This window comes from Oncorhynchus masou, chromosome 6, assembly GCF_036934945.1.
Source record: "Oncorhynchus masou masou isolate Uvic2021 chromosome 6, UVic_Omas_1.1, whole genome shotgun sequence".
Taxonomy (NCBI): domain Eukaryota; kingdom Metazoa; phylum Chordata; class Actinopteri; order Salmoniformes; family Salmonidae; genus Oncorhynchus; species Oncorhynchus masou.
The window spans coordinates 66,237,083-66,261,854 of record NC_088217.1 but is presented as its reverse complement, the minus strand read 5'-3'; the positions used below and the strand labels follow the sequence as shown (position 1 = coordinate 66,261,854).

Sequence of the window (24,772 nt, the reverse complement as noted above, 5' to 3'; positions counted from 1 at the left end):
ATGCTATAATACCTTCTAAACTCAGCAAAAAAATAAATGTCCCCTTTTCAGAACCCTGTCTTTCAAAGATAATTCGTAAAAATCCAAATAACTTCACAGATCGTCATTGTAAAGGGTTTAAACATTGTTTCCCATGATTGTTCAATGAACACGAAACAATTAAGGAACATGCACCTGTGGAACGGTTGTTAAGACACAAACAGCTTGCAGACGGTAGGCAATTAAGGTCACAGTTATTAAAACTTAGAAAACTAAAAGAGGCCTTTCTACTGACTCTGAAAAACACCAAAAGAAAGATGCCCAGGGTCCCTGCTCATCTGTGTGAATGTGCCTTAGATATGCTGCAAGGAGGCATGAGGACTGCAGATGTGGCCAGGGCAATAAATTGTATTGTCTGTACAGTGAGACACCTAAGATAGAGCTACAGGGAGACAGGACGGACAGCTGATCATCCTCGCAGTGGCAGACCACGTGTATCAACACCTGCACAGGATCGGTACATCCGAACATCACACCTGCGGGACAGGTACAGGGTGGCAACAACAACTGCCCGAGATACACCACGAACGCACAGTCCCGCCATCAGTGCTCAGACTGTCCACAATAGGCTGAGAGAGGCTGGACTGAGGGCTTGTAGAGCTGTTGTAAGGCAGGTCCTCACCAGACATCACCGGCAACAACATTACCGATGGGCACAAACCCACCGTCGCTGGACCAGACAGGACTTCTACACCTGCATTGCTTGCTGTTTGGGGTTTTAGGCTGGGTTTCTGTACAGCACTTTGAGATATCAGTTGATGTACAAAGAGCTATATAAATAAATTTGATTTGATTTGATGACTGGCAAAAAGTGCTCTTTACTGACGAGTGCCGGTTTTCTCTCAGGGGTGATGGCAGGATCTGCGTTCAACGTTGAAGGAATGAAGGTTACACCGAGGTCTGTACTCTGGACCGGGAGCGATTTGGAGGTGGAGGGTTCGTCATGGTCTGGGGCAGTGTGTCACAGCATCATCGGACTGAGCTTGTTGTCATTGCAGGCAATCTCAACGCTGTGCGTTACAAGGAGACATCCTCCTCCCTCATGTGGTACCCTTCCTGCAGGCTCATCCTGACATGACCCTCTAGCATGACAATGTCACCAGCCACGCTGCTCGTTCTCTGCGTGATTTCCTGCAAGACAGGAATGTCAGTGTTCTGCCATGGCCAGTGAAGAGCCCGGATCTCAATCCCATTGAGCACACCTGGGACCTGTTGGATCGGAGGGTGAGGGCTAGGGCCATTCCCCCCAGAAATGTCTGGGAACTTGAAGGTGCCATGGTGGAAGAGTGGGGTAACATCTCACAGCAAGAACGGGCAAATCTGGTGCAGTCCATGAGGAGATGCACTGCAGTACTTAATGCAGCTGGTGGCCACACCAGATACTAACTGTTACTTTTAATTCTGACCCCCCTTTGTTCAGGGACACATTATTCAATTTCTGATCGTCACATGTCTGTGGAACTTGTTCAGTTTGTGTCTCAGTTGTTGAATCTTGTTATGTTCATACAAATATTAAAATATGTTAAGTTTGCTGAAAATAAATGCAGTTGACAGTGAGAGGACGTTTATTTGTTGCATTCTATATCAGGTATTCCCAAACTGGGGTAGCCCCAAGGTATTCCCAAACTGGGGTAGCTCCGGGGCACGCGCAATGCCGTCGGGGGTACGCCAAATAAAAATGTGATTCACATTTTCAAACAGTATATTTCTTCCAACGGGGCTATACATTTTGGGTGAGGATGTTTTCTCGCCCGAGTAGCCTCATTGCACTGCCAAACATAAAATTCAACCATCTAGTGTTCAGTGAAATAACAACACAATGTCAAATACAGGTAGCCTAGTCAAATAATTAACATCCAATTATATTAACCGTTACTCTCTCAAGGAAAACCTTCACTCTTGCGAAGACGTTTAGAAATGAAACATGACGATTTAAAAAAATAAGCCACTGGAGTTCAAATGGACTTCGGTGGTCAAGACATGTTGCTATCTGTACTGATGGTGCAAAAGCCATGACATGGAGACACAGTGGAGTGGTAATGAGCATGCAAGCAGTTGCTCCCGACGCCACTTGGGTACACTGCAGCATCCACCGAAAGGCTCTTGCTAACAAGGGAATGCCTGACAGCTTGAAAGACATTTTGGACACTACAGTGAAAATGACTAACTTTGTTCAAGCCAGGCACTTGAACTCTTGTGTATTTTCTGCATTATGCAATGATATGGGCAGCGACCATGTAACGCTTTTACAACATACAGTGCCTTGCGAAAGTATTCGGCCCCATTGAACTTTGCGACCTTTTGCCACATTTCAGGCTTCAAACATAAAGATATAAAACTGTATTTTTTTTGTGAAGAATCAACAACAAGTGGGACACAATCCTGAAGTGGAACGACATTTATTGGATATTTCAAACTTTTTTAACAAATCAAAAACTGAAAAATTGGGCGTGCAAAATTATTCAGCCCCCTTAAGTTAATACTTTGTAGCGCCACCTTTTGCTGCGATTACAGCTGTAAGTCGCTTGGGGTATGTCTATATCAGTTTTGCACATCGAGAGACTGACATTTTTTCCCATTCCTCCTTGCAAAACAGCTCGAGCTCAGTGAGGTTGGATGGAGAGCATTTGTGAACAGCAGTTTTCAGTTCTTTCCACAGATTCTCGATTAGATTCAGGTCTGGACTTTGACTTGGCCATTCTAACACCTGGATATGTTTATTTTTGAACCATTCCATTGTAGATTTTGCTTTATGTTTTGGATCATTGTCTTGTTGGAAGACAAATCTCCGTCCCAGTCTCAGGTCTTTTGCAGACTCCATCAGGTTCTTCCAGAATGGTCCTGTATTTGGCTCCATCCATCTTCCCATCAATTTTAACCATCTTCCCTGTCCCTGCTGAAGAAAAGCAGGCCCAAACCATGATGCTGCCACCACCATGTTTGACAGTGGGTATGGTGTGTTCAGGGTGATGAGCTGTGTTGCTTTTACGCCAAACATAACGTTTTGCATTGTTGCCAAAAAGTTCAATTTTGGTTTCATCTGACCAGAGCACCTTCTTCCACATCTTTGGTGTGTCTCCCAGATGGCTTGTGGCAAACTTTAAACAACACTTTTTATGGATATCTTTAAGAAATGGCTTTCTTCTTGCCACTCTTCCATAAAGGCCAGATTTGTGCAATATACGACTGATTGTTGTCCTATGGACAGAGTCTCCCACCTCAGCTGTAGATCTCTGCAGTTCATCCAGAGTGATCATGGGCCTCTTGGCTGCATCTCTGATCAGTCTTCTCCTTGTATGAGCTGAAAGTTTAGAGGGATGGCCAGGTCTTGGTAGATTTGCAGTGGTCTGATACTCCTTCCATTTCAATATTATCGCTTGCACAGTGCTCCTTGGGATGTTTAAAGCTTGGGAAATCTTTTTGTATCCAAATCCGGCTTTAAACTTCTTCACAACAGTATCTCGGACCTGCCTGGTGTGTTCCTTGTTCTTCATGATGCTCTCTGCGCTTTTAACGGACCTCTGAAACTATCACAGTGCAGGTGCATTTATACGGAGACTTGATTACACACAGGTGGATTGTATTTATCATCATTAGTCATTTAGGTCAACATTGGATCATTCAGAGATCCTCACTGAACTTCTGGAGAGAGTTTGCTGCACTGAAAGTAAAGGGGCTGAATAATTTTGCACGCCCAATTTTTCAGTTTTTGATTTGTTAAAAAAGTTTGAAATATCCAATAAATGTCGTTCCACTTCATGAAATGTGGCAAAAGGTCGCAAAGTTCAAGGGGGCCGAATACTTTCGCAAGGCACTGTAAATAAGTGCACTGGTTATCAAGGGGCAAAGTATTGACACGCTGTTTTGAATTGTGAGACGAGCTTAAGTTCTCTTTACTGACCCTAATTTTCACTTGTCTGACCTCTTGCATGATGACGAGTTTCTCACGACTGGCCTATCTGGGTGATATTTTTTCTCACCTGAATGATCTGAATCTAGGGTTATAGGGTCTCTCTGCAACTATATTCAAAATTGAGGCTATGATTAAGAAGTTGGACCTCTTTTCTGTCTGCATTAACAAAAACAACACACAGGTCTTTCCATCATTGTATGATTTTTGCATGCAAATGAACTCAAGCTTACGGACAATGTCAAATGTCATATAGCGAAGCACCTGAGTGAGATGGGTGTGCAATTACGCAGGTACTTTCCTGAAACTGACGGCACAAAACTGGATTCCTTATTCCTTTCATGCCCTGCCTCCAGTCCACTTACCGATATCTGAACACAAATTGCAACAAGCAGTTCTGTGAAAATGCAATTTAATCAAAAGCCACTGCCAGGTTTCTGGATAAGGGCGGCGCTCAGTTTCTTGCCTTGGCAAATCATGTGGTTAAGAGACAGATGTCCTATGTGAGAGTGGATTCTCAGCCCTCACTAGCATGAAAACTAAATACAGGCAGACTGTATGTGAAAAAAGATTTAAGACTGAGACTATCCAATACAACCCAGCATTGTAGAGTTATGTGCATCCTTTCAAGCACACCCTTCTCATTAACCTGTGGTGAGTTATTCACAGTTTATGAACAAATTAGGGTTTATATGTAAGATGGCCAAATCAAGACGAAAATGATTGATTATTATTATTTGTGCTCTGGTACTATAAGAGCACTTTGTCACTTCCCACTAACCGAGATGTGACAAAAACTGTCACTCATTCTTATGTTTAATGAATGTATTGTGTAATGTGTGTGTGGCAGGCTTCAAATGATGACAAAACACAACATTTGAGAGTGCGCTCAGATGTTGACCCTGGTGCTAGAGGGGGTACGCAACTGGAGGTTGAATGTTTGAAGGGGTACGGGACTATAAAAAGTTTGGGAACCACGGATCTATATCAATCATATCTGTTCAACTGTACATCTATGATACCTTCTATATCAACCAGATCTATACGGTCCATCGCAAATCCATTGGCCTTGAAGGTATAAGTGGAATCCTTCATGTACAGTACTCCCATAGCAAAGGAGGTATGATTACTGTTGGTTGATAGCAGGGTTGTTCAATTTTGGTTCTGGAGGGCTGAAACACTTCTAATTTTGGGTTCTACCTGTTAGTTAATTGCACTCACCTGGTGTTCCAGGTTTGATTCAGTCCCTGATTAGAAGGAGTGGATGAAAACCATACAATTTAGCCAGAATGGGTGTGTGATGGCTTTTGGTCACAATACATGATACATGGCCACATTCATTCTTTCCTTTACACGGATCAGTCGTCCTGGTCTCTTTGCAGAAAAACAGCCCCAAAGCATGATGTTTCCACCCCCATGCTTCACAGTAGGTATGGTGTTATTTGGATGCAACTCAGCATTCTTTGTCCTCCAAACACAACGAGTTGAGTTTTTACCAAAAAGTTCTGTTTTGGTTTCATCTGACATTCTCCCAATCTTCTTCTGGATCATCCAAATGCTCTCTAGCAAACTTCAGACGGGCCTGGACATGTACTGGCTTAAGCAGGGGGACACGTCTGGCACTGCAGGATTTGAGTCCCTGGCGGCGTAGTGTGTTACTGATGGTAGGCTTTGTTACTTTGGTCCCAGCTCTCTGTAGGTCATTCACTAGGCCCCCCCGTGTGGTTCTGGGATTTCTGCTCACCGTTCTTGTGATAATTTTGACCCCACGGGGTGAGATCTTGCGTGGAGCCCCAGATCGAGGGAGATTATCAGTGGTCTTGTATGTCTTCCATTTCCTAATAATTGCTCCCACAGTTGATTTGTTCAAACCAAGCTGCTTACCTATTGCAGATTCAGTCTTCCCAGCCTGGTGCAGGTCTACAATTTTGTTTCTGGTGTCCTTTGACAGCTCTTTGGTCTTGGCAATAGTGGAGTTTGACTGTTTGAGGTTGTGGACAGGTGTCTTATATACTGATAACAAGTTCAAACAGGTGCCATTAATACAGGTAACGAGTGGAGGACAGAGGAGCCTCTTAAAGAAGAAGTTACAGGTCTGTGAGAGCCAGAAATCTTGCTTGTATGTAGGTGTCCAAATACTTATTTTCCACCATAATTTGCAAATAAATTAATTAAAAATTCTACAATGTGATTTTCTGGATTTCTTTTCTCATTTTGTCTGCCATAGTTGAAGTGTACCTATGATGAAAATTACAGGCCTCTCTCATCTTTTTAAGTGGGAGAACTTGCACAATTGGTGGCTGACTAAATACCCTTTTCCCCACTGTATATATATAGTACCAGTCAAAAGTTTGGACACACCTACTCATTCAAGGGTTTTTCTTTATTGGTACTATTTTCTGCATTGTAGAATAATAGTTAATACATCAAAACTATGAAATAACACATATAGAATCACGTAGTAACCAAAAAAGTGTTAAACAAATCAAAATATATTTTATATTTGAGATTCTTCAAAGTAGCCACCCTTTGCCTTGATTACAGCTTTGCACATGTTTGGCATTCTCTCAACCAGCTTTATGAGGTAGTCACCTGGAATGCATTTAAATTAACAGGTGTGCCTTCTTAAAAGTACATTTGTGGAATTTCTTTCCTTCTTAATGCATTTGAGCCAATCAGTTGTTGTTGTGACAAGGTAGGGGTGGTATTCAGACGATAGGCCCATTTGGTAAAATACCAAATCCATATTATGGCAAGAACAGCTTCAAATAAGAAAAGAGAAACGACAGTTTATCTGGAAAATTTCAAGAACTTTGAAAGTTTCTTCAAGTGCAGTCACAAATCACCAAACGCTATGATGAAGCTGGCTCTCATGAGGACCGCCATAGGAAATGAAGACCCAGAGTTACCTCTGCTGCAGAGGATAAGTTCATTAGAGTTAACTGCAGATTGCAGCCCAAATAAATGCTTCAGAGATCAAGTTTCAGACACATCTTAACATCAACTGTTCAAAGGAAACTGCGTGAATCAGGCCTCCGTGGTTGAATTGCTGCAAATAAACCACTACTAAAGGACAGCGTGTGGTGTGGGGGTGCTTTGTTGGTGACACTGTCATTAATTTATTTTGAATTCAAGGCACACTTAACCAGCATAGTTACCACAGCATTCTGTGGCGATTCGCCATCCCATCTGGTTTGCGCGTAGTAGGACTATCATTTGTTTTCAACAGGACAATGACCCAACCCACCCCCAGGCTGTGTAAGGGCTATTTGACAAAGAAGGAAGAGTGGTGGAGTGTTGCATCAGATGACCTGATCTCCACAATCACCCAACCTCAACCCAATTGAGATGTTTAGGAATGAGTTGGACTGCAAAGTGAAGGAAAAGCAGCCAACAAATGCTCAGCATATGTGGGAACTCCTTCAAGACTGTTGGAAAAGCATTCCAGGTGAAGCTGGTTGAGAGAATGCTAAGAGTGTGCAAAGCTGTCATCAAGGCAAAGGGTGGCTACTTTGAAGAATCTCAAATATATAATAAAACACTTTTTGGGTTACTACATGATTCCATATGTGTTATTTCATAGTTTTGATGTCTTCACTATTATTCTACAATGGTAGAAAATAGTACAAATAAAGAAAACCCTTGAATGAGTAGGTGTGTCTAAACTTTTGACTGGTACTGTATATATAAGCACACATCAAAATCCACGAAGAAATGGTTCATTGACCACAAAATTAACATTTTGCAATGGTCTCCGGACTTGAACACCATTGAATACCAGTGGTTTCAATGGAAGACGGCAGTCAATAAGAGCACACAAAGGACATCAAGTGTCTGGAAAGATTCTGTATGAAGGAAAGGTCTCAGATCCCTCCCAATGTGTTCTCCAATCTCATAAAACATTTAGGAAAAAGCCCCAGTGGCGGTATCCTCGCCAGGTGAGGTATTGAAAGGTTTTGCTACCTTTTTGCAGAGAAAATATTACTTGGTAAACAAAATAGTTTTTCTCTCAGCAATTAAGTTAGTATGAAATATTATAATTCCCCCCCCAAAAATGTAATACAATATAGCAAAGTATTTGAATTATTTATTCTATACATCATTTTTTTTGCTAATCTCTGTCAATAGTTTCAGACCCCACTGTATGTATGTGTTATTTGTGCTCACCTTGCCAGTGGATTTGACCCCCTTCCACACACAGAAGTAGCAGACGACCCAGACTAGCAGCAGACACAGAGCCAGCCTCCAGCTGACTGGCCCCAGCTCTTCTGGTCCACTGGACAGCTGCAGGACCTCCCGCCTGGATGGACACACACAATTAATAATACCCCCAAATAAGGCTAAACATGAACCTGTTTAAAGCCACTGTAATGCCAAAGGTAGATTATGATCACTCTACTCTTGGTAAAACGGAACCCCCTTAAACCCAAACCTCTGTTGGAAATGTGACCCTACCTCGTCTACAATGTCTCCAGTCTTCTCTATGTCCCCTAAAACGGACTTTGGCAATTCACGGACACAACATTGTTAATACCTCACATTTTAAATTGCCAGCCAAAAAGCTGCATATAATTCCCCTTTACTTCATTTCTAAGGAAACAAAATGCAGTCGTGTTGTAAGGAATGTGGGCGAGACTCACTCCCAGAACTCGATGACAGGCGAGGTAGCGTTCTCTGGTAGGCCGGTCCCAGAGGTTAGGTTCTGACAGTCAAACAACACACAGGTATCTACAAGACAGACAGAACTTCAACACACGATCACCTTAACTCAACTAAACTCACCTTAGCTCAACTTGACTCATAATCATCCCATACCTCTTTCTCTTCCAAAAAAAACTGGTTTACAGTTTTTCCCTATTTGTGAAGGGCACCAGGCCCTCCTGCAGCAAAGCCCATTCCAGCCTTGTGTAGGTCTACAATCTTGTCCCTGACATCATTGGAGAGCTCTTTAGTCTTGGCCATGGTGGAGAGTTTAGAATCTGATTGATTAGTAGGACATGCGTTTTTCTGGATTTTTTTGTTGTTATTCTGTCTCTCATTGTTCAAATAAACCTACCATTAAAATTATAGACTGATCATTTCTTTTTCAGTGGGAAAACGTACAAAATAAGCAGGGGATCAAATACTTCTTTCCCCTCACTGTATCTATATCCACAGTAAAACAAGTCATATGTCGACATAACCTGAAAGGAAGAAGCCACTGCTCCAAAACCGCCATAAAAAAGCCAGACTACGGTTAGCAACTGCACATGGGGACAAAGACCGCACTTTTTGGAGAAATGTCCTCTCTTCTGATGAAACAAAAATAGAACCGTTTGGCCATAATGACCATCGTTATGATTGGAAGAAAAAGGGGGAGGCTTGCAGCATCATGTTGTGGGGGTGCTTTGCTTCAGGAGGGCCTGGTGCCCTTCACAAAATAGATGGCATCATGAGGCATGAAAATTATGTGGATATATTGAAGCAACATCTCAAGACATCAGTCAGGAAGTTAAAGCTTGGTCGCAAATGGGTCTTCCAAATGGACAATGACCCCAAGCATACTTCCAAAGTTCTGGCAAAATGGGCTAAGGACAACAAAGTCAAGGTATTGGAGTGGCCATCACAAAGCCCTGACCTCAATCCCATAGAACATTAGTGGGCAGATCTGAAAAAGCATGTGCGAGCAAGGAAGCCTAGAAACCTGACTCAGTTACACCAGCTCTGTCAGGAGAAATGGGCCAAAATTCACCCAAACTATTGTGGGAAGCTTGTGGAAGGCTATCCAAAATGTTTGACCCAAGTTAAACAATTTAAAGGCAATGCTACCAAATACTAATTGAGTGTATGTAAACTTCTGACTCACTGGGAATGTGATGAAAGAAATAAAAGCTGAAATAAAAGCACTCTACTATTATTCTGACATTTCACATTCTTAAAATAAAGTGGTGATCCTAACTGACCTAAGACAGGGAATTTTTACTAGGATTAAATGTCAGGAATGGTGAAAAACTGAGTTTAAATGTATTTGCCTAAGGTGCATGTAAATTTACGACTTCCAACTGTATATTTACTGTATTTTTGCATTTTTACAGTATTCTGTTTGACATGTATTGAGTCATGTTGAAATATAAAACTTCCATTTTTGCATTTGTGTTCCTTTCTTGTTTGAGTACACACTAACAATATACAGTATATCAACAAAATCTTAGTCTTTACACTGAAATAGTTTCTGATAGTAGTGTTTTGAGTATGTCATTTTAGTGTGACCTTGGTTGTTCGTTTCATTTGATGTGTATACATTGATTTGTAGTTTCACTTTGAGCAGGGAGTACATGATTTTGATTGCTATGTTTCATTTTGCAAGACGTCGTTGGTTTTTGGGGAAATTGTTTTGTGTATCTTGGATGTAGTTTCAGCAAACGTGTGTTAACAATTGGGAAAAACTGCAATAGCAACTGCCGAAAAACGCATGTCAACTGCCTTTGAAAGATAAAGAGAAATATGTGAAATATTTCACAGACCTAGGTCAAATAGGTACATGGCACCTGTAGGTCAAATACTTGGACCGGATAATTGAGCAAATTTCGTTTTTTCTGGTACAATGGAACCATTAGAATCGTCCCAAAAATGCAAACACCAACCTAATCAAACACATCTCCAATGCGTTCAAATATTTGACACTAGTTGACATATGTAGGCCTATTTGATATTACCTCTTTGAAAATAAGATAACCCATCAACATCCCCAACTTCCAGTATGGTTCCAGCAAATATTTTTGGATGCATAAACAGGCCAGACGAGTACAGCTTGGCTCAGTAGTGTGAAAATGGTATCGGTACATGGTGTACCTGTGTTCCAGGTGTTGTTGCAGTGGGCCCAGGGCAGCTCTGACTGGAAGCTGTGGACCAGGTAGAAGAGAGCCCAGGCCAGGACCACAATGTAATACACACACCCGTGGAGGATCATCACCTGACTGGCAAAGCCCAGACCTGTGGAAACACATTCCAAATACTTTATTTATATCTACAAATCACATTCCAGGTCCAGGTCTCTCTTGAAACTAACCTGGTTAAATAAATGAATAAAACATTACAATCAAGGATTAAAAGTTTTTTTTTTAAGTCACATGGACTCTCATGGATACAAAAGTACCAAAAGTGTCTAAAACTTTGTCAGACCTTTACTGCATGAATAAATTTAGTTACACACCCATACGCACAGGCACTAAGACAAACAAAACCTACACACTCAAACACAGGCAGAGGCACACAGACAACACGCAGGCACAGGAAAAAAAAAACACTGATACATTCTAATGGATACACAGCTATGATTCAAATAAAACCGTTAGTGTGCATTCCCTGTGCTATTTCGTGAACAACGCACAACTTGGCTTTTAACCAATCACCTTGAGTGGTCGTTACTAACCGCTTGATAAAAACCCTAAAAACAGACACACAAAACTTTAACTCCCATGTAGATCATGGATTAACAAGGGTACAGGTAAACGTGCACATACATTTGCATAGCTTTTAAAGATAAGATTTCACCCTTAATATTTAGGACACACTAAAAGAGCATGAACACGTGCACAGGCAGACAAGTCTAAAAACAATCTACTAGTACTAAATGTACCAAAACACAGATGCTGCAGCAGTGTTTGTCCCTCTGCTAACACATGGCTCTGTTGGCCATCACACAACTCGCTGTAAACATTCCACGCCTGCTGTCTTATCTGGGCTCTGTGTGTCTGTGCGAGCGTGTACAGTGCATTCGGGAAAGTATTCAAACCCTTTGACTTTTTCCACAATTTGTTACATTTACAGCCTTATTCTAAAATTTGATGAACTGCCCCCCCCCCCTCCTCATTAATCTACACACAATACCCCCAAAGCAAGTTTTAGCAAATGTATAATTAAAAAAAATAATATTACATTTACATCAGTACTTCGAACCTTTACTCAGTACTTTGTTGAAGCACCTTTGGCAGTGATTACAGCCTTGAGTCTTCTTGGGTATGACGCTACAAGCTTGGCACACCTGTATTTGGGGAGTTCAGGTTGGATGGAGAGCATCACTGCACAGCATCTGGTTCTTGGTCACCTCCATGACCAAGGCCCTTCTCCCCTGATTGCTCAATTTGGCTGGGCGGCCAGCTCTAGGAAGAGTCTTGGTGGTTCCACACTTCTTCCATTTAAGAATGATGGAGGCCACTGTGTTCTTGGGGACCTTCAATGTTGCAGAAATGTTTTGGTACCCTTCCCCAGATGTGTTCCTTGACACAATCCTGTCTCTGAGCTCTACGGACAGTTGCTTCGACCTCATGGCTTGGTTTTTGCTCTGACATGCACTGTCAACTGTGGGACCTTAGATAGACAGGTGTGTGCCTTTCCAAATCATGTCCATTCAACTAAATGTACCACAGGTGGACTCCAATCATGTTGTAGAAACATCTCAAGGATGATCAATGGAAACAGGATGCACCTGGGCTCAATTTCGAGTCTCATAAGCAAAGGGTTTGAATACTTTTGTAAATAAAGTATTATTATCGTTTGTTTTTCATACATTAGTAAAAATGTCTAAAAACCTGTTTTCGCTTCATCATTATGAGGTATTGTGTGTAGATTGATGAGGATTTTTATTTATTTAAGACATTTTAGAATAAGGCTGTAACGTAACAAAATGTGTAAAAATGGAAGGGGTGTGAAAACGTTCCGAATACACTGTTTGTGTGTGTGTGTGTGTGTGTGTGTACGAGCATGTAAGTGTTTCTGTGCAGCTGTTGGCCATATGGACAGAGAACAGCAGCTGTCTGTATGAGGGGGAGAGGAGGAGGAAGAGGCATGTTTACGTGAACCGGAAAGCTATCCAGAGGCAGAGAGTTCTAACACCAGCTTGTTTACAAGATAGACTACATTTACAATGTGTCGACCAGGTGGCTTTGCTAAGAAGCTAGTCATCTGGCTGCACCTGTAGAAAGTACCACACCCAGGTTGTGTTCAGCAGGCAGAGCCGGGGTACCAGTCTATTTGAGCCATCATGCCCCTCCTTGTCATGCAAAACATGTTTGGCATGACAAGGAGTGGCAAGTCGTGGCATGATGGCACAAACAGACTAGTACCCAGGTTACAAAATGGTACAGAACAGCACAAAAAAAAGAGAAAACGAGGCAATATCTGAACTTAATAAGATATGCGTGTTTTTGTTTTCTGTTGTAAAATGTTTCACTATGGTGTTCCCTCATGAACATGTCCCAGGTTGAACAGTTTAGACCAGTGTTAGTCACTAATATTTCAGAGGGAACAACTTTTGTAAAACAAAATCACTTGGTGAGGCGCCATACCCATTGGAGAACGGGGGTTGGAGGGGGTCACAAACTAAAATTGATTAATTGATATTAAACTAATTTATACATAATACTTGCACATATTAACATGGACCTTCAAGCTATTTGATTACCTGAGTCTCTACTTTAGGACATTTGGGGATATCAGAAACAAATGTGATTAATTGTTAGAATCTGACCTTATTGCCATACTCTCTATAATATTATCTAGCACAAGATATGTTAAATCAGGTAATGGCAAATTTCAGTCTGAAGAAAGCAGGCCTTGGAATGATTGAAATGCATCAGAAAGGTATTGTAATGTTCAGGAAAACGTCAGGGATGGTCATCAAACAATCTTATGTATGCTCGTTTATGGAGAATCTATTCATTTCCCTCAGTTATCCTGTGCAAATTCATCACTCTCCCTTCTAAAAAGGTCCTGCACAGCTTGTGTCTTAGATGGAAACAGAAGACACTGTTCCTGAAAGTCTTATCTTTCAGGGATGGTAATCGCTCCAACCGTTGAAAATCTAGAGCCAAATTTCAAGATGCGCCAGAGACACTAGAAACGGACACTGATTCTATGAACTAAACGGCGTATTCGGCTGACTGAGGAAAACACATTCTTTCAGACTATTGTCACGAGTCACCAATTAAGTCGCCAAGAGACGCAGGCGTCTCGCGAGACACGCAATGACCGTGCCTGGTTTAGACAATGCAGTTGGGAGTAGTAGGATACAGCAAGACTGAAAAGAAGTTCCTAGAACGTCTAAGGGAGACGAGGAGACCATTTGAGAATAAGATCAAACGAGAGGGTTGAGTGTAGCTGTCACGTTCTGACCTTTATTTCCTTTATTTTGTATTTATTTAGTATGGTCAGGGCGTGAGTTGGGGTGGGCAGTCTATGTTTGTTTTTCTATGATTTGGGGATTTGTATGTTTCGGCCTAGTATGGTTCTCAATCAGAGGCAGGTGTCGTTAGTTGTCTCTGATTGAGAATCATACTTATTTAGCCTGGGTTTCACTGTTTGTTTGTGGGTGATTGTCTATGTTGATTGCTTGTGTCATCACAGTTGTCATTTAGCTTCACATCGTTATTTGTTAATTGTTTTGTATAGTGTGTTCAGTGTTTTCTTTATTAAATTTCATCATGAACACATACCACGCCGCATTTTGGTCCTCTGATCCTTCTCGCCTCTCCTCTTCAGATGAAGAGGAGGACGCCCGTGACAGTAGCTTAGTTTATCTATGCCTCTACGCCACCTGAACAGTTCAATCTAGAGCTGTAGCTATTATCATCATCAAGTCTGTGGCTTTAACTCATTCATTTCAGTCTGTCCAATCCAACTAAACAGAACTAAACAGAACCCTCTCACTGTTTTGTCAAAACAAACAATAACACATGGCACCACATGAGTGAGAGTGTGTGTGTGTGTAAGTCATTAAGGCCGTTGCGACCCCTCATTCAGGGCAGTTGGGGGTGGAGCCTGTTTTGCATGACATTAAGGGAAAGATAAGTGTCTCCACTCCAGGGAATGGTCAATGTGTGTAACACATCGATCTAATCAGGTCGTGTGGAATTATTACAGGTTGTCAGCATGACACTGCATTCGAATCAATTCAAATTTTATTCATCAAGTACGGCATGTATAAAAGGTGCGTGTGTGTGTGTGCGCGCGTATGACTTGAGTTATATAATCCCTTGGATTACTTGAAATGAGTAACTCAATCTGATAATTTTTGGATTACTTCATTGGTTAGCCAGATGTAGACTATTCAAAGTTTGCAAAAACATGTGGATATTTCTGCAAAGATTTTAGTGTGCTTTTTCCCGCTGAAACAAACTTAGCGGAGTAAATTTATGACTTGTTATGTGTGTCATCCCAGTGCTTAGGAAGTGAACAGGAAGGAGCTGTGTTGACAAATCAAAAAATGCCTTTTGAAACAATGATACTGATGAAATTTGGGATGATTCAAGTCTCATTAAGTAAGTGTCTGACTTCAGTTTTTTGGTTAAAAGGTTTCTGTGGAAAGCCACCAAGGAGCAAATTTAGCAACAACAACTGAAATGGACTGAATAGAATGTTATCAAACACATGGAAACCATGTGTTTGATGTATTCGATACCATTCCATCTACTTCGTTCTATGAGCCAGTCCTCACCAATTACAGTGCCACCGGCCGTCTGTGGCTGCCACTGAAAGGTAACTACGATTAGCCAATGATCTTTCTCACAGGCTACAAGTGAAGACGGACACATCGTCCTTATCCAATTCCGAGGCGCATATTGGAGACATTGGAAGAACTGTCCATATTTACTTTTTGTCAGACAACAAGAAGAGTAGGCCTAATGAACAGCAAAAGCACTAGCCTATCTCAATCTACTATCCCCCATAGTACCAAAGTTGACCTTTTCTATTCTGTGCCAGAAACAAATATTCCAAACATAATCTGGGACAGTTGTAAGCAATGAGGTTGCCACAACAGCAAAACATTTTGTAAGCAATGAGGTTGACGTAACAGAACAGAACGTTTAGCTTAAATTGTTGGTAAACTATTAGGCTATTTCTTCACATTATAAGCGTAGCAATGCGCACACAGCAGTAGGATATCAGCATGAATGTTCGAAAATGCAATCAATTAGCTAGAAAACACCATTCTCAAAAGTGATCGAAATGTGATTGTGCATTTTTATGGTGAAAATGATCTTCCCCAAACATGAAACTCACGTGCTGCATATGTATGCCAGTTAGGCTCTACACTAGAGGTTGACTGATTTAAATCTTAATTGCTGATTAATTAGGGCGGATTTCAAGTAAATAACAATCGGAAATCGGTATTTTTGGAAGCCAATTATTATATTTTATTATTTTTACACCTTTATTTAACTAGGCAAGTCAGTTAAGAACACATTCTTATTTTCAATGACGGCCTAGGAACGATGGGTTAACTGCCTTGTTCAGGGGCAGAATGACAGATTTTCGCCTTGTCAGCTCTGGGATTCAATCTTGCAACCTTACGGTTAACTAGTTCAATGCTCTAACCACCTGCCTCTCAATGCACTCCACGTGGATCCTGCCTGTTACGCGAATGCAGTAGAAACCAAGGTAAGTTGCTAGCTAGCATTAAACGTATCTTATAAAAAACAATCAATCATAATCACTAGTTAACTACACATGGTTGATGATATTACTAGTTCATCTTGCGTGTCCTGCGTTGCATATAATCGATGCAACGCTGGGGGATAATTTAACAAAAGCGCAATTGTTAAAAAAGCACAATCGTTGCAAGACTGTACCTAACCATTAACACCAATGCCTTTCTTAAAATCAATACAAAGAAGTATATATTTTTAAACCTGCATATTTAGCTAAAAGAAATCCAGGTTAGCAAGCAATATTAACCAGGTGAAATTGTGTCACTTGTCTTGCGTTCATTGCACGCAGAGTCAGGGTATATGCAACAGTTTGGGCCACCTGGCTCGCTGCGAACTAATTTGCCAGAATTTTACGTAATTATGACATAACATTGAAGGTTGTACAATGTAACAAGACTATTTAGACTTAGGGATGCCACCCGTTAGATAAAATATTGAACGGTTCCATATTTCACTGAAATAATAAGTTTTTTTCTTCTTTTTTCTCTCGAAATTATAGTTTCCGGATTCAACCATATTAATGACCAACAGCTCGTATTTCTGTGTTATTATGTTATAATTAAGTCTATGATTTGATATTTGATAGAGCAGTCTGACTGAGCGATGGTAGGCAGCAGCAGGCTCGTAAGCATTCATTCAAACAGCACTTTCGTGCGTTTTTCCAGCAGCTCTTCGCAAGCACAGCGCTGTTTATGACTTCAAGCCTATCAGCCTAATGGCTGGTGTAACCGATGTGAAATGGCTAGCTAGTTAGCAGGGTGCGCGCTAATAGCGTTTCAAACGTCAATCGCTCTGAGTCTTGGAGTAGTTATAGCCTCGGCTTTTGTGGAGCGATGGGTAACATTGCTTCGAGGGTGGCTGTTGTCCATGTGTTCCTGGTTCGAGCCCAGGTAGGGGCGAGGAGAGGGACGGAAGTTATACTGTTACACTGGCAATACTAAAGTGCCTATAAGAACATCCAATAGTCAAAGGTATATGAAATACAAATGGTATAGAGAGAAATAGTCCTATAAATACTATATTAACTACAACCTAAAACCTCTTACCTTGGAATATTGAAGTATCATGTTAAAAGGAACCACCAGCTTTCAAATGTTCTCATGTTCTGAGCAAGGAACTCAAACGTTAGCTTTTTTTACATGGCACATATTGCACTTTTACTTCTCCAACACTTTGTTTTTGCATTATTTAAACCAAATTGAACATGTTTCATTATTTATTTGAGGCTAAATGGATTTTTATTGATGTATTATATTAAGTTAAAATAAGTATTCATTCAGTATTGTTGTAATTGTCATTATTACAAATAAATCTTTTTTTTTTTTTTTTTAATCGGCCGATTAATCAGTATCGCCTTTTTTTTTGGGGCCCTCCAATAATCGGTATCAGTAATGAAAAATCATAATCGGTCAACCTCTACTCTACACCCCTTGTGAATCGCATTAATGTGCTTAATTTTAAGAAGTTATTTAGCCACTTTAGTTGTGATACAAACCTTATTAAAATATATAGGTCTATGGGATAGGCTACATGAGGTATGTGACTATGATTTGAACAAAACGTCACAAATTAAAAGGAATGCGCTGTTTCTTGCCTTACTGCACACAAGCTGGGCATCATTCACAGGTGATAGGCTAATATTGTCACCCATCAGACTATTCCTGATTTAATCTTATCTTTACATATACTAAATAATATACGCTTTTTATTTAGAATGGACCATTATCACCCACCTGTCTTGAAACAGGGGCAGGGGAAAAAATACATGTCATCGATCCAATTAAATAGTGAATGGAGGATGCATTTCCCATGGTTAATTTTCATGCCAGCCAGGTAGGCTATACTCCTGTTGTGAAGAGAAGCAAAGTGCTTAAAATTAGGAAAGTTGAAAAATAAATATAGTAGGCCTAGCCATTAGAAAGCTGATGGGAGCCTCCTCTTTTTAATAGAGGCCATCACTCTGTTTTCTCACGCAATTGCATAGCCTATACAAATGTTGTGAAACATCAGCTCATGGGCTCTCATGATGTTTAATTCGATTTGCAATGACATTTGCATTGCTGTCAGAGTGATTAGAGGGACAATAGAGTACTGAATATGAATGATTCGTGACCGCTGTTGTGGCGGTAATACGGTCACCGCAACAGCCCTATTTGTGCGTGGATGTATACCTTGGGGTGGTGTGTGTTTGTACCTCCGAACAGTGGGCAGATGCTCCTCCAGGCACTGACCCCTCCCAGGCTGGTATACTGACCCAGAGAGGTCTCCATCAGGAAGAGAGGAACACCACACAGAACCAGAAACAACAGGTAGGGCACAAAGAACACACCTGGGAGAGAGAGAGGGGGGTGGATGAACACAGATAAAGAGACATATGTATAATATACAGTGAGCAAAAAATAATTTAGTCAGCCACCAATTGTGCAAGTTCTCCCACTTAAAAAGATGAGAGAGGCCTGTAATTTTCATCATAGGTACACTTCAACTATGACAGACAAAATGAGAAAAAAAATCCAGAAAATCACATTGTAGGATTTTTTATGAATTTATTTGCAAATTATGGTGGAAAATAAGTATTTGGTCACCTACAAACAAGCAAGATTTCTGGCTCGCACAGACCTGCAGCTTCTTCTTTAAGAGGCTCCTCTGTCCTCCACTCGTTACCTGTATTAATGGCACCTGTTTGAACTTGTTATCAGTATAAAAGACACCTGTCCACAACCTCAAACAGTGAAACTCCAAACTCCACTATGGCCAAGACCAAAGAGCTGTCAAAGGACACCAGAAACAAAATTGTAGACCTGCACCAGGCTGGGAAGACTGCATCTGCAATAGGTAAGCAGCTTGGTTTGAAGAAATCAACTGTGGGAGCAATTATTAGGAAATGGAAGACATACAAGACCACTGATAATCTCCCTCGATCTGGGGCTCCACTCAAGATCTCACCCCGTGGGGTCAAAATTATCACAAGAACGGTGAGCAAAAATCCCAGAACCACACGGGGGGACCTAGTGAATGACCTGCAGAGAGATGGGACCAAAGTTACAAAGCCTACCATGAGTAAAACACTACGCCGCCAGGGACTCAAATCCTGCAGTGCCAGACGTGTCCCCCTGCTTAAGCCAGTACATGTCCAGGCCCGTCTGAAGTTTGCTAGAGAGCATTTGGATGATCCAGAAGAAGATTGGGAGAACGTCATATGGTCAGATGAAACCAAAATATAACTTTTTGGTAAAAACTCAACTTGTTGTGTTTGGAGGACAAAGAATGCTGAGTTGCATCCAAAGAACACCATACCTACTGTGAAGCATGGGGGTGGAAACATCATGCTTTGGGGCTGTTTTTCTGCAAAGGGACCAGGACGACTGATCCGTGTAAAGGAAAGAATGAACAGGGCCATGTATCGTGAGATTTTGAGTGAAAACTTCCATCAGCAAGGGCATTGAAGATGAAACATGGTTTGATCTTTCAGCATGACAATGATCCCAAACACACCGCCCGGGCAATAAAGGAGTGGCTTTGTAAGAAGCATTTCAAGGTCCTGGAGTGGCCTAGCCAGTCTCCAGATCTCAACCCCATAGAAAATCTTTGGAGGGAGTTGAAAGTCCGTGTTGCCCAGCAACAGCCCCAAAACATCACTGCTCTAGAGGAGATCTGCATGGAGGAATGGAACAAAATACCAGCAACAGTGTGTGAAAACCTTGGGAAGACTTACAGAAAACGTTTGACCTCTGTTATATACCCTTTGTTGGCAATGACAAAGTATTGAGATAATAAGTATTTGGTCAATAACAAAAGTTTTTCCACCATAATTTTCAAATAAATTAATTTTAAAAATCCTACAATGTGATTTTTTTTCTCATTTGTCTGTCATAGTTGAAGTGTACCTATGATGAAAATTACAGGCCTCTCATCTTTTTAAGTGGGAGAACTTGCACAATTGGTGGCTGACTAAATACTTTTTTGCCACACCGTATGGGGGACAGAGGAAGGAAGGGGTAGTCATAAAAACATCATGTCAACACCTATTATTTCACACAGAGTGAGTCCATGGAACTTATTATGTGATTTCTTATGTCAAATTTTACTCCTGAACTAATTTAGGTTTGCCTAAACAAAAGAGGGTGAATACTTATGCAACAACTATATTTTAGTCATTTAATTAGTATTCATTTGTAAAAAAAAATATTGAATTTTATTTTCACTAACATTGTGGAATATTTGGTGTCGATCAATTGCAAAAAATAAAATCACAATTAAATCTATTTCCACCCCACTTTGTAACGCAACATAATGTGAAAAAAATCCAAGGTGAGTGAACACTTATCATACCAACTGTACATGTAGGCCTACTTTAGTCTCGTGACAGACTCTTACCCTAACATTTAACTCTGGGTTCCAAGATAAGGCCTACATAGTGTTATGTCTGTACAGTAGGAAGTCGCTTGAGATGTTATTCTTACAGTGGTTGACCCTAGGGTTATTTTACGGCGCCCACTTTCTGTATTGTTCCGTTGACGTTATGATTCAAAAGAGTACAGTTAGCTCTGACATCTGTGGTAACGTCTTTCCTTCAAAACTTAGTTTCTCACCTCCTCCGTTCTTGTAGCACAGGTAAGGGAATCTCCACACGTTGCCCAGGCCTATGATCTGTCCCGCCACAGCCAGCAGGAACTCTGCCTTGCTGGCCCACTGGCCCCGGGCCTGCAGGCCTTCCACTTTCCCGGCCTCCAGACCCTTCTTGCTCTTCATGTGCAGGCCACTGTTCAGCAACACACCTCCCTGCTCCGGAGCAGGCTGGGTTGACATGACGGGATCCAGTAGAGATACACACACACTCCTACAGAAAGAGAGAGGATGGATGAGAATAAGGCACACACTCCTACAGATGGGAAAAATATGAATTAGGCTAGAGTTAGTGAGATAGAGAGAGAGAGAGAGAGAGAGATGGCAGGGAGCTTGCATCTCTAACAGTGAAGATGAATTACCATCGAGGAGCCATTAGTGGGAAAAACAAAGTAAAAATACAAATTTGGGTACAGAATGGGAGAGAGAGAGAGAGGGAGAGGGTTAACATGAGTGCTTACATCTCTGCCGCCTGCGATGGAGAGACCAACAACCTTAGTAGGGCGCTTCTCTGACGGTTGGGCCTGCCTGCGTAACTTATCTGTACCTCCCTTTTCATGGCCCGCCCTGTGTCGGGTGTGTGTCTGCTATCTGACTTCCTCAGGCTACACAAGGTCTACGTTCCAAATGGCACCTTATTCAAAATTGGTGCACTATGTAGGAAATAAGGTGCCATTTGGGACGCAGACAAGGTCTAGAAGGTGTTTGTACATGTGTGTTTGGTGTTTCGGGGGCTGTCAACAACTAATTGTAAATCGTGATTTAAATACATGTCCAAGTCGTAGACTGGCACCACATACGCTCCTGTGCCACGCATCAATTCTGCAGTCTGTTTGTATGTAAACGTGAGCAACTCCATTCCTAAACCCCACCCCCCCCTCCTATCCCACCCCACCCCACACCATAGAGCTCACCAGCTTGTAGTTCAAAAATGCAGAACTGAATCAGCCATTACTATGGGCAAAATGAATGGGGAAAGTAAAAGACACACACAGAGATTGAATTGAATATCTACTAACCCCTTGTTCAATGGCAGAACGACAGATTTGTACCTTGTCAGCAGTGTTGCCAACTTAGCGACTTTGTGTCTATATATTTAGCGAGTATTCAGACCCCTCGAGCAAACACATTTTCAAAAAAGAGACTAGCGACAAATCTAGCAACTTTTTCTGGTGTTATTGGGACTCTGACGTGAAAGCATGTATCGTTCTTACCCTTCTCAACGAGCAGCGGGTTCTACCGGGGGTCCCAAAGCACTCACAGGCGGCCCAGTCCTCTCGCACCAGTCCCTCCCAGCTGCAGTCAGAGCAGGAGATGTTCACCCCTCCACGTCCAGACTGCAAATGAATCGCGCATGCAGGAAGCCGCTGTTGGCTGATCCCGCCCTGAATGTAAATGTAAATAAAAAAATAAAAAATACATTTAAAAAACAAAGTAACTCCGTCAGTGTGTCTCTTGCCCGGATAAAAGAGGAGGGTTGGATTTGTGACATAAAAATTAACAAAAAAGAATCAACAGAAGAAATGTTTAGAACTACAAATAAACTATTTAGGGTGTTTTTTACTCACTTTTTGTCTCTCCTACAGCATCCATCACAATTACATGCACATGGCCAATTATGCAAATTAGGCAATGGCGTCATTTGGCGATTTCGAGCGACTTTTAGGACAACCAATAGCTACTTTCCTTACTGTGGAGTTGGCAACACTGCTCGTCAGCTCCAGGATTCGATCCACTCGGCTATCTGCCTCCCCGATGTACTGCCTAGACTTAGTGCCTAGGAAAGACACCGTGCTTCTACACCTGCATTGCTTGCTGTTTGGGGTTTTAGGCTGGGTTTCTGTACAGCACTTTGAGATATCAGCTGATGTACGAAAGGCTATATAAATAAATTTGATTTGGACATTAAATTGCTTTTTCTATTGTCAGCTGGGTTACTCAAACTGCAACTGTCATGTTACTACTATGTTACCACTGCCTTTGGTTGTTACGTGTGTCTAGTGAGATAGTGATGATAGTCAAGTACCTATATAACGCTGCTTTTTACGGTCTCTGATGTAACCTTTCCAGGATTCATATAGGTTGAGGGACAGAGAGAGCAAAGGCACATGTTCAACACAAGGAGGAATTTCACCGTTTACAACGGATATCCAATAGCCTAGTCAGAAGACACAGGTCCCATTTTTTGCATCCTTTTATACAATCAAGATGCAGAGCTAGATAGAGGCGTAGCTTGCAATTCTTTTTTTGGGCTACAGTGTAGTCGCTGAAGCTACACTATTAGGCTCGAGGCGTAGTTTGCAATGATTTTTGGACTTGTGTGGCCGCTGTTGCTACACTATTAATATCTGTAACAGTTCGCATTTGGCCATTAACGATACACAACTAGGAAATTTGCTTAGCTTTCCTATCAAGTGCAAAAGTAGTTAGTGAAAAAAAATGTACTTGTACCTGGTATGATAGCTTACAATGAATGTAGAGACGGATCTCCACAACATGCCTTCCTTGCGCCTTTCATAACACACCTCACGGGCAACACAAATTGTTGTGAGCATATGCGGACGGATGTAAAACGGTGAACTTTAGAATTACTGGGTTAATCATTAATAATAATCAGGTTTCATTTGGTACGGTTATCGAAAACTTTCATACACCATACAACAGCGCAGATGAAACCACACAAATAAATAGCCTAAAAACAATGCGTTTTTCGTGGTCAACATTGAGCATTTCACAAGTATTACGACCGCGGTTATTTTAGCCTACCTAATTCCGAAGAGCAGCCTATACATTTCCCGCGTTCACGTGCTATTCGGAACTAGGAAACACTTAAATGTCCGACTTGCTAACTGGTTGTAGTTATACGGGTGCCGCGTTCAACCAGTAACAATTCCGGGTTTGTCTGAGTTTTCAAGTTTCCGACTTGCCCTTGAACGCAGCATTAGAAGCCGAAAGACGTTCACCAGCAGCGGGTCCTACAGCACTTACACCTCTGTCACAAAGAACAGTCGCCAATGCTGGAAACCCTTCAAGACGAAAGGCATGAGTGTTACTCAGAGAATAATGCGTCTTGCTGGGGTTCCTTTTGCCTGCTATATTTTTTAAATTTTAAATTCTCCTCTAAAATAAAACATATTGTAGTTATGAAGCTACAGTAACAGAATATGACTACAGTAATATTGCAGTCTATCTGCAAAATTACCACAGTTGAAGTACAGTTGACTTGCAAACGTACTGCAGTAGACAGCACAGGTGATCTTCTATGGACCATAAGTGAATACACAACTGGTCTGATACTATTATTGTAGACATGAACACACACACACACGCACTCACGCACGCACGCACACACACACACACACACACACACACACACACACACACACACACACACACACACACACACACACACACACACACACACACTTAATAATACCCCCAATAGATACAAGACTGAGCATGAACTTGTTTATGTAATGCCAAAGGTAGATTATGATCACTCTACTCTTGGTAAAACTGAATAATCAAACCCCTATTGGAACTGGGACTCTACCTCATTTTTAATGTCCTTCTCGTCTCCATGCTTCTCTAAGTCGCCTAATATGTACTTTGGCAATTCACGATCCTCTTCACAATCCAAATGAGGCATTGTTCCTTGAAAGAAGGGACTTGTATAGGGTATTGTTTTCCTAACTTTTTTTTTTTTTTTTTTTACAGGGGGAGGCAGGTA

General features: G+C 41.5%; 1 protein-coding gene across 8 annotated transcripts in view; it reads right to left on the bottom strand.

Annotated features, from left to right (window-relative positions):
* LOC135542446 (sodium- and chloride-dependent GABA transporter 2-like) overlaps nt 1–24,032 on the bottom strand; it is a 46,068-nt gene extending 22,036 nt beyond the window's left edge. The window contains exons 1-8 of one of the 8 annotated variants that reach the window (XM_064969399.1): nt 23,809–24,020; nt 23,494–23,567; nt 22,257–22,427; nt 21,009–21,256; nt 18,611–18,745; nt 10,781–10,921; nt 8,590–8,677; nt 8,117–8,249 (exon numbers count right to left, since the gene is read on the bottom strand). In XM_064969399.1, the coding sequence (XP_064825471.1) occupies nt 8,117–8,249; nt 8,590–8,677; nt 10,781–10,921; nt 18,611–18,745; nt 21,009–21,225 (714 nt within the window). In that variant the 5' untranslated portion in view covers nt 21,226–21,256; nt 22,257–22,427; nt 23,494–23,567; nt 23,809–24,020. The other 7 variants (XR_010456083.1, XR_010456082.1, XM_064969395.1 and 4 more) reach the window with 7 other exon arrangements.
* Nucleotides 24,033–24,772: the final 740 nt, after the last annotated feature.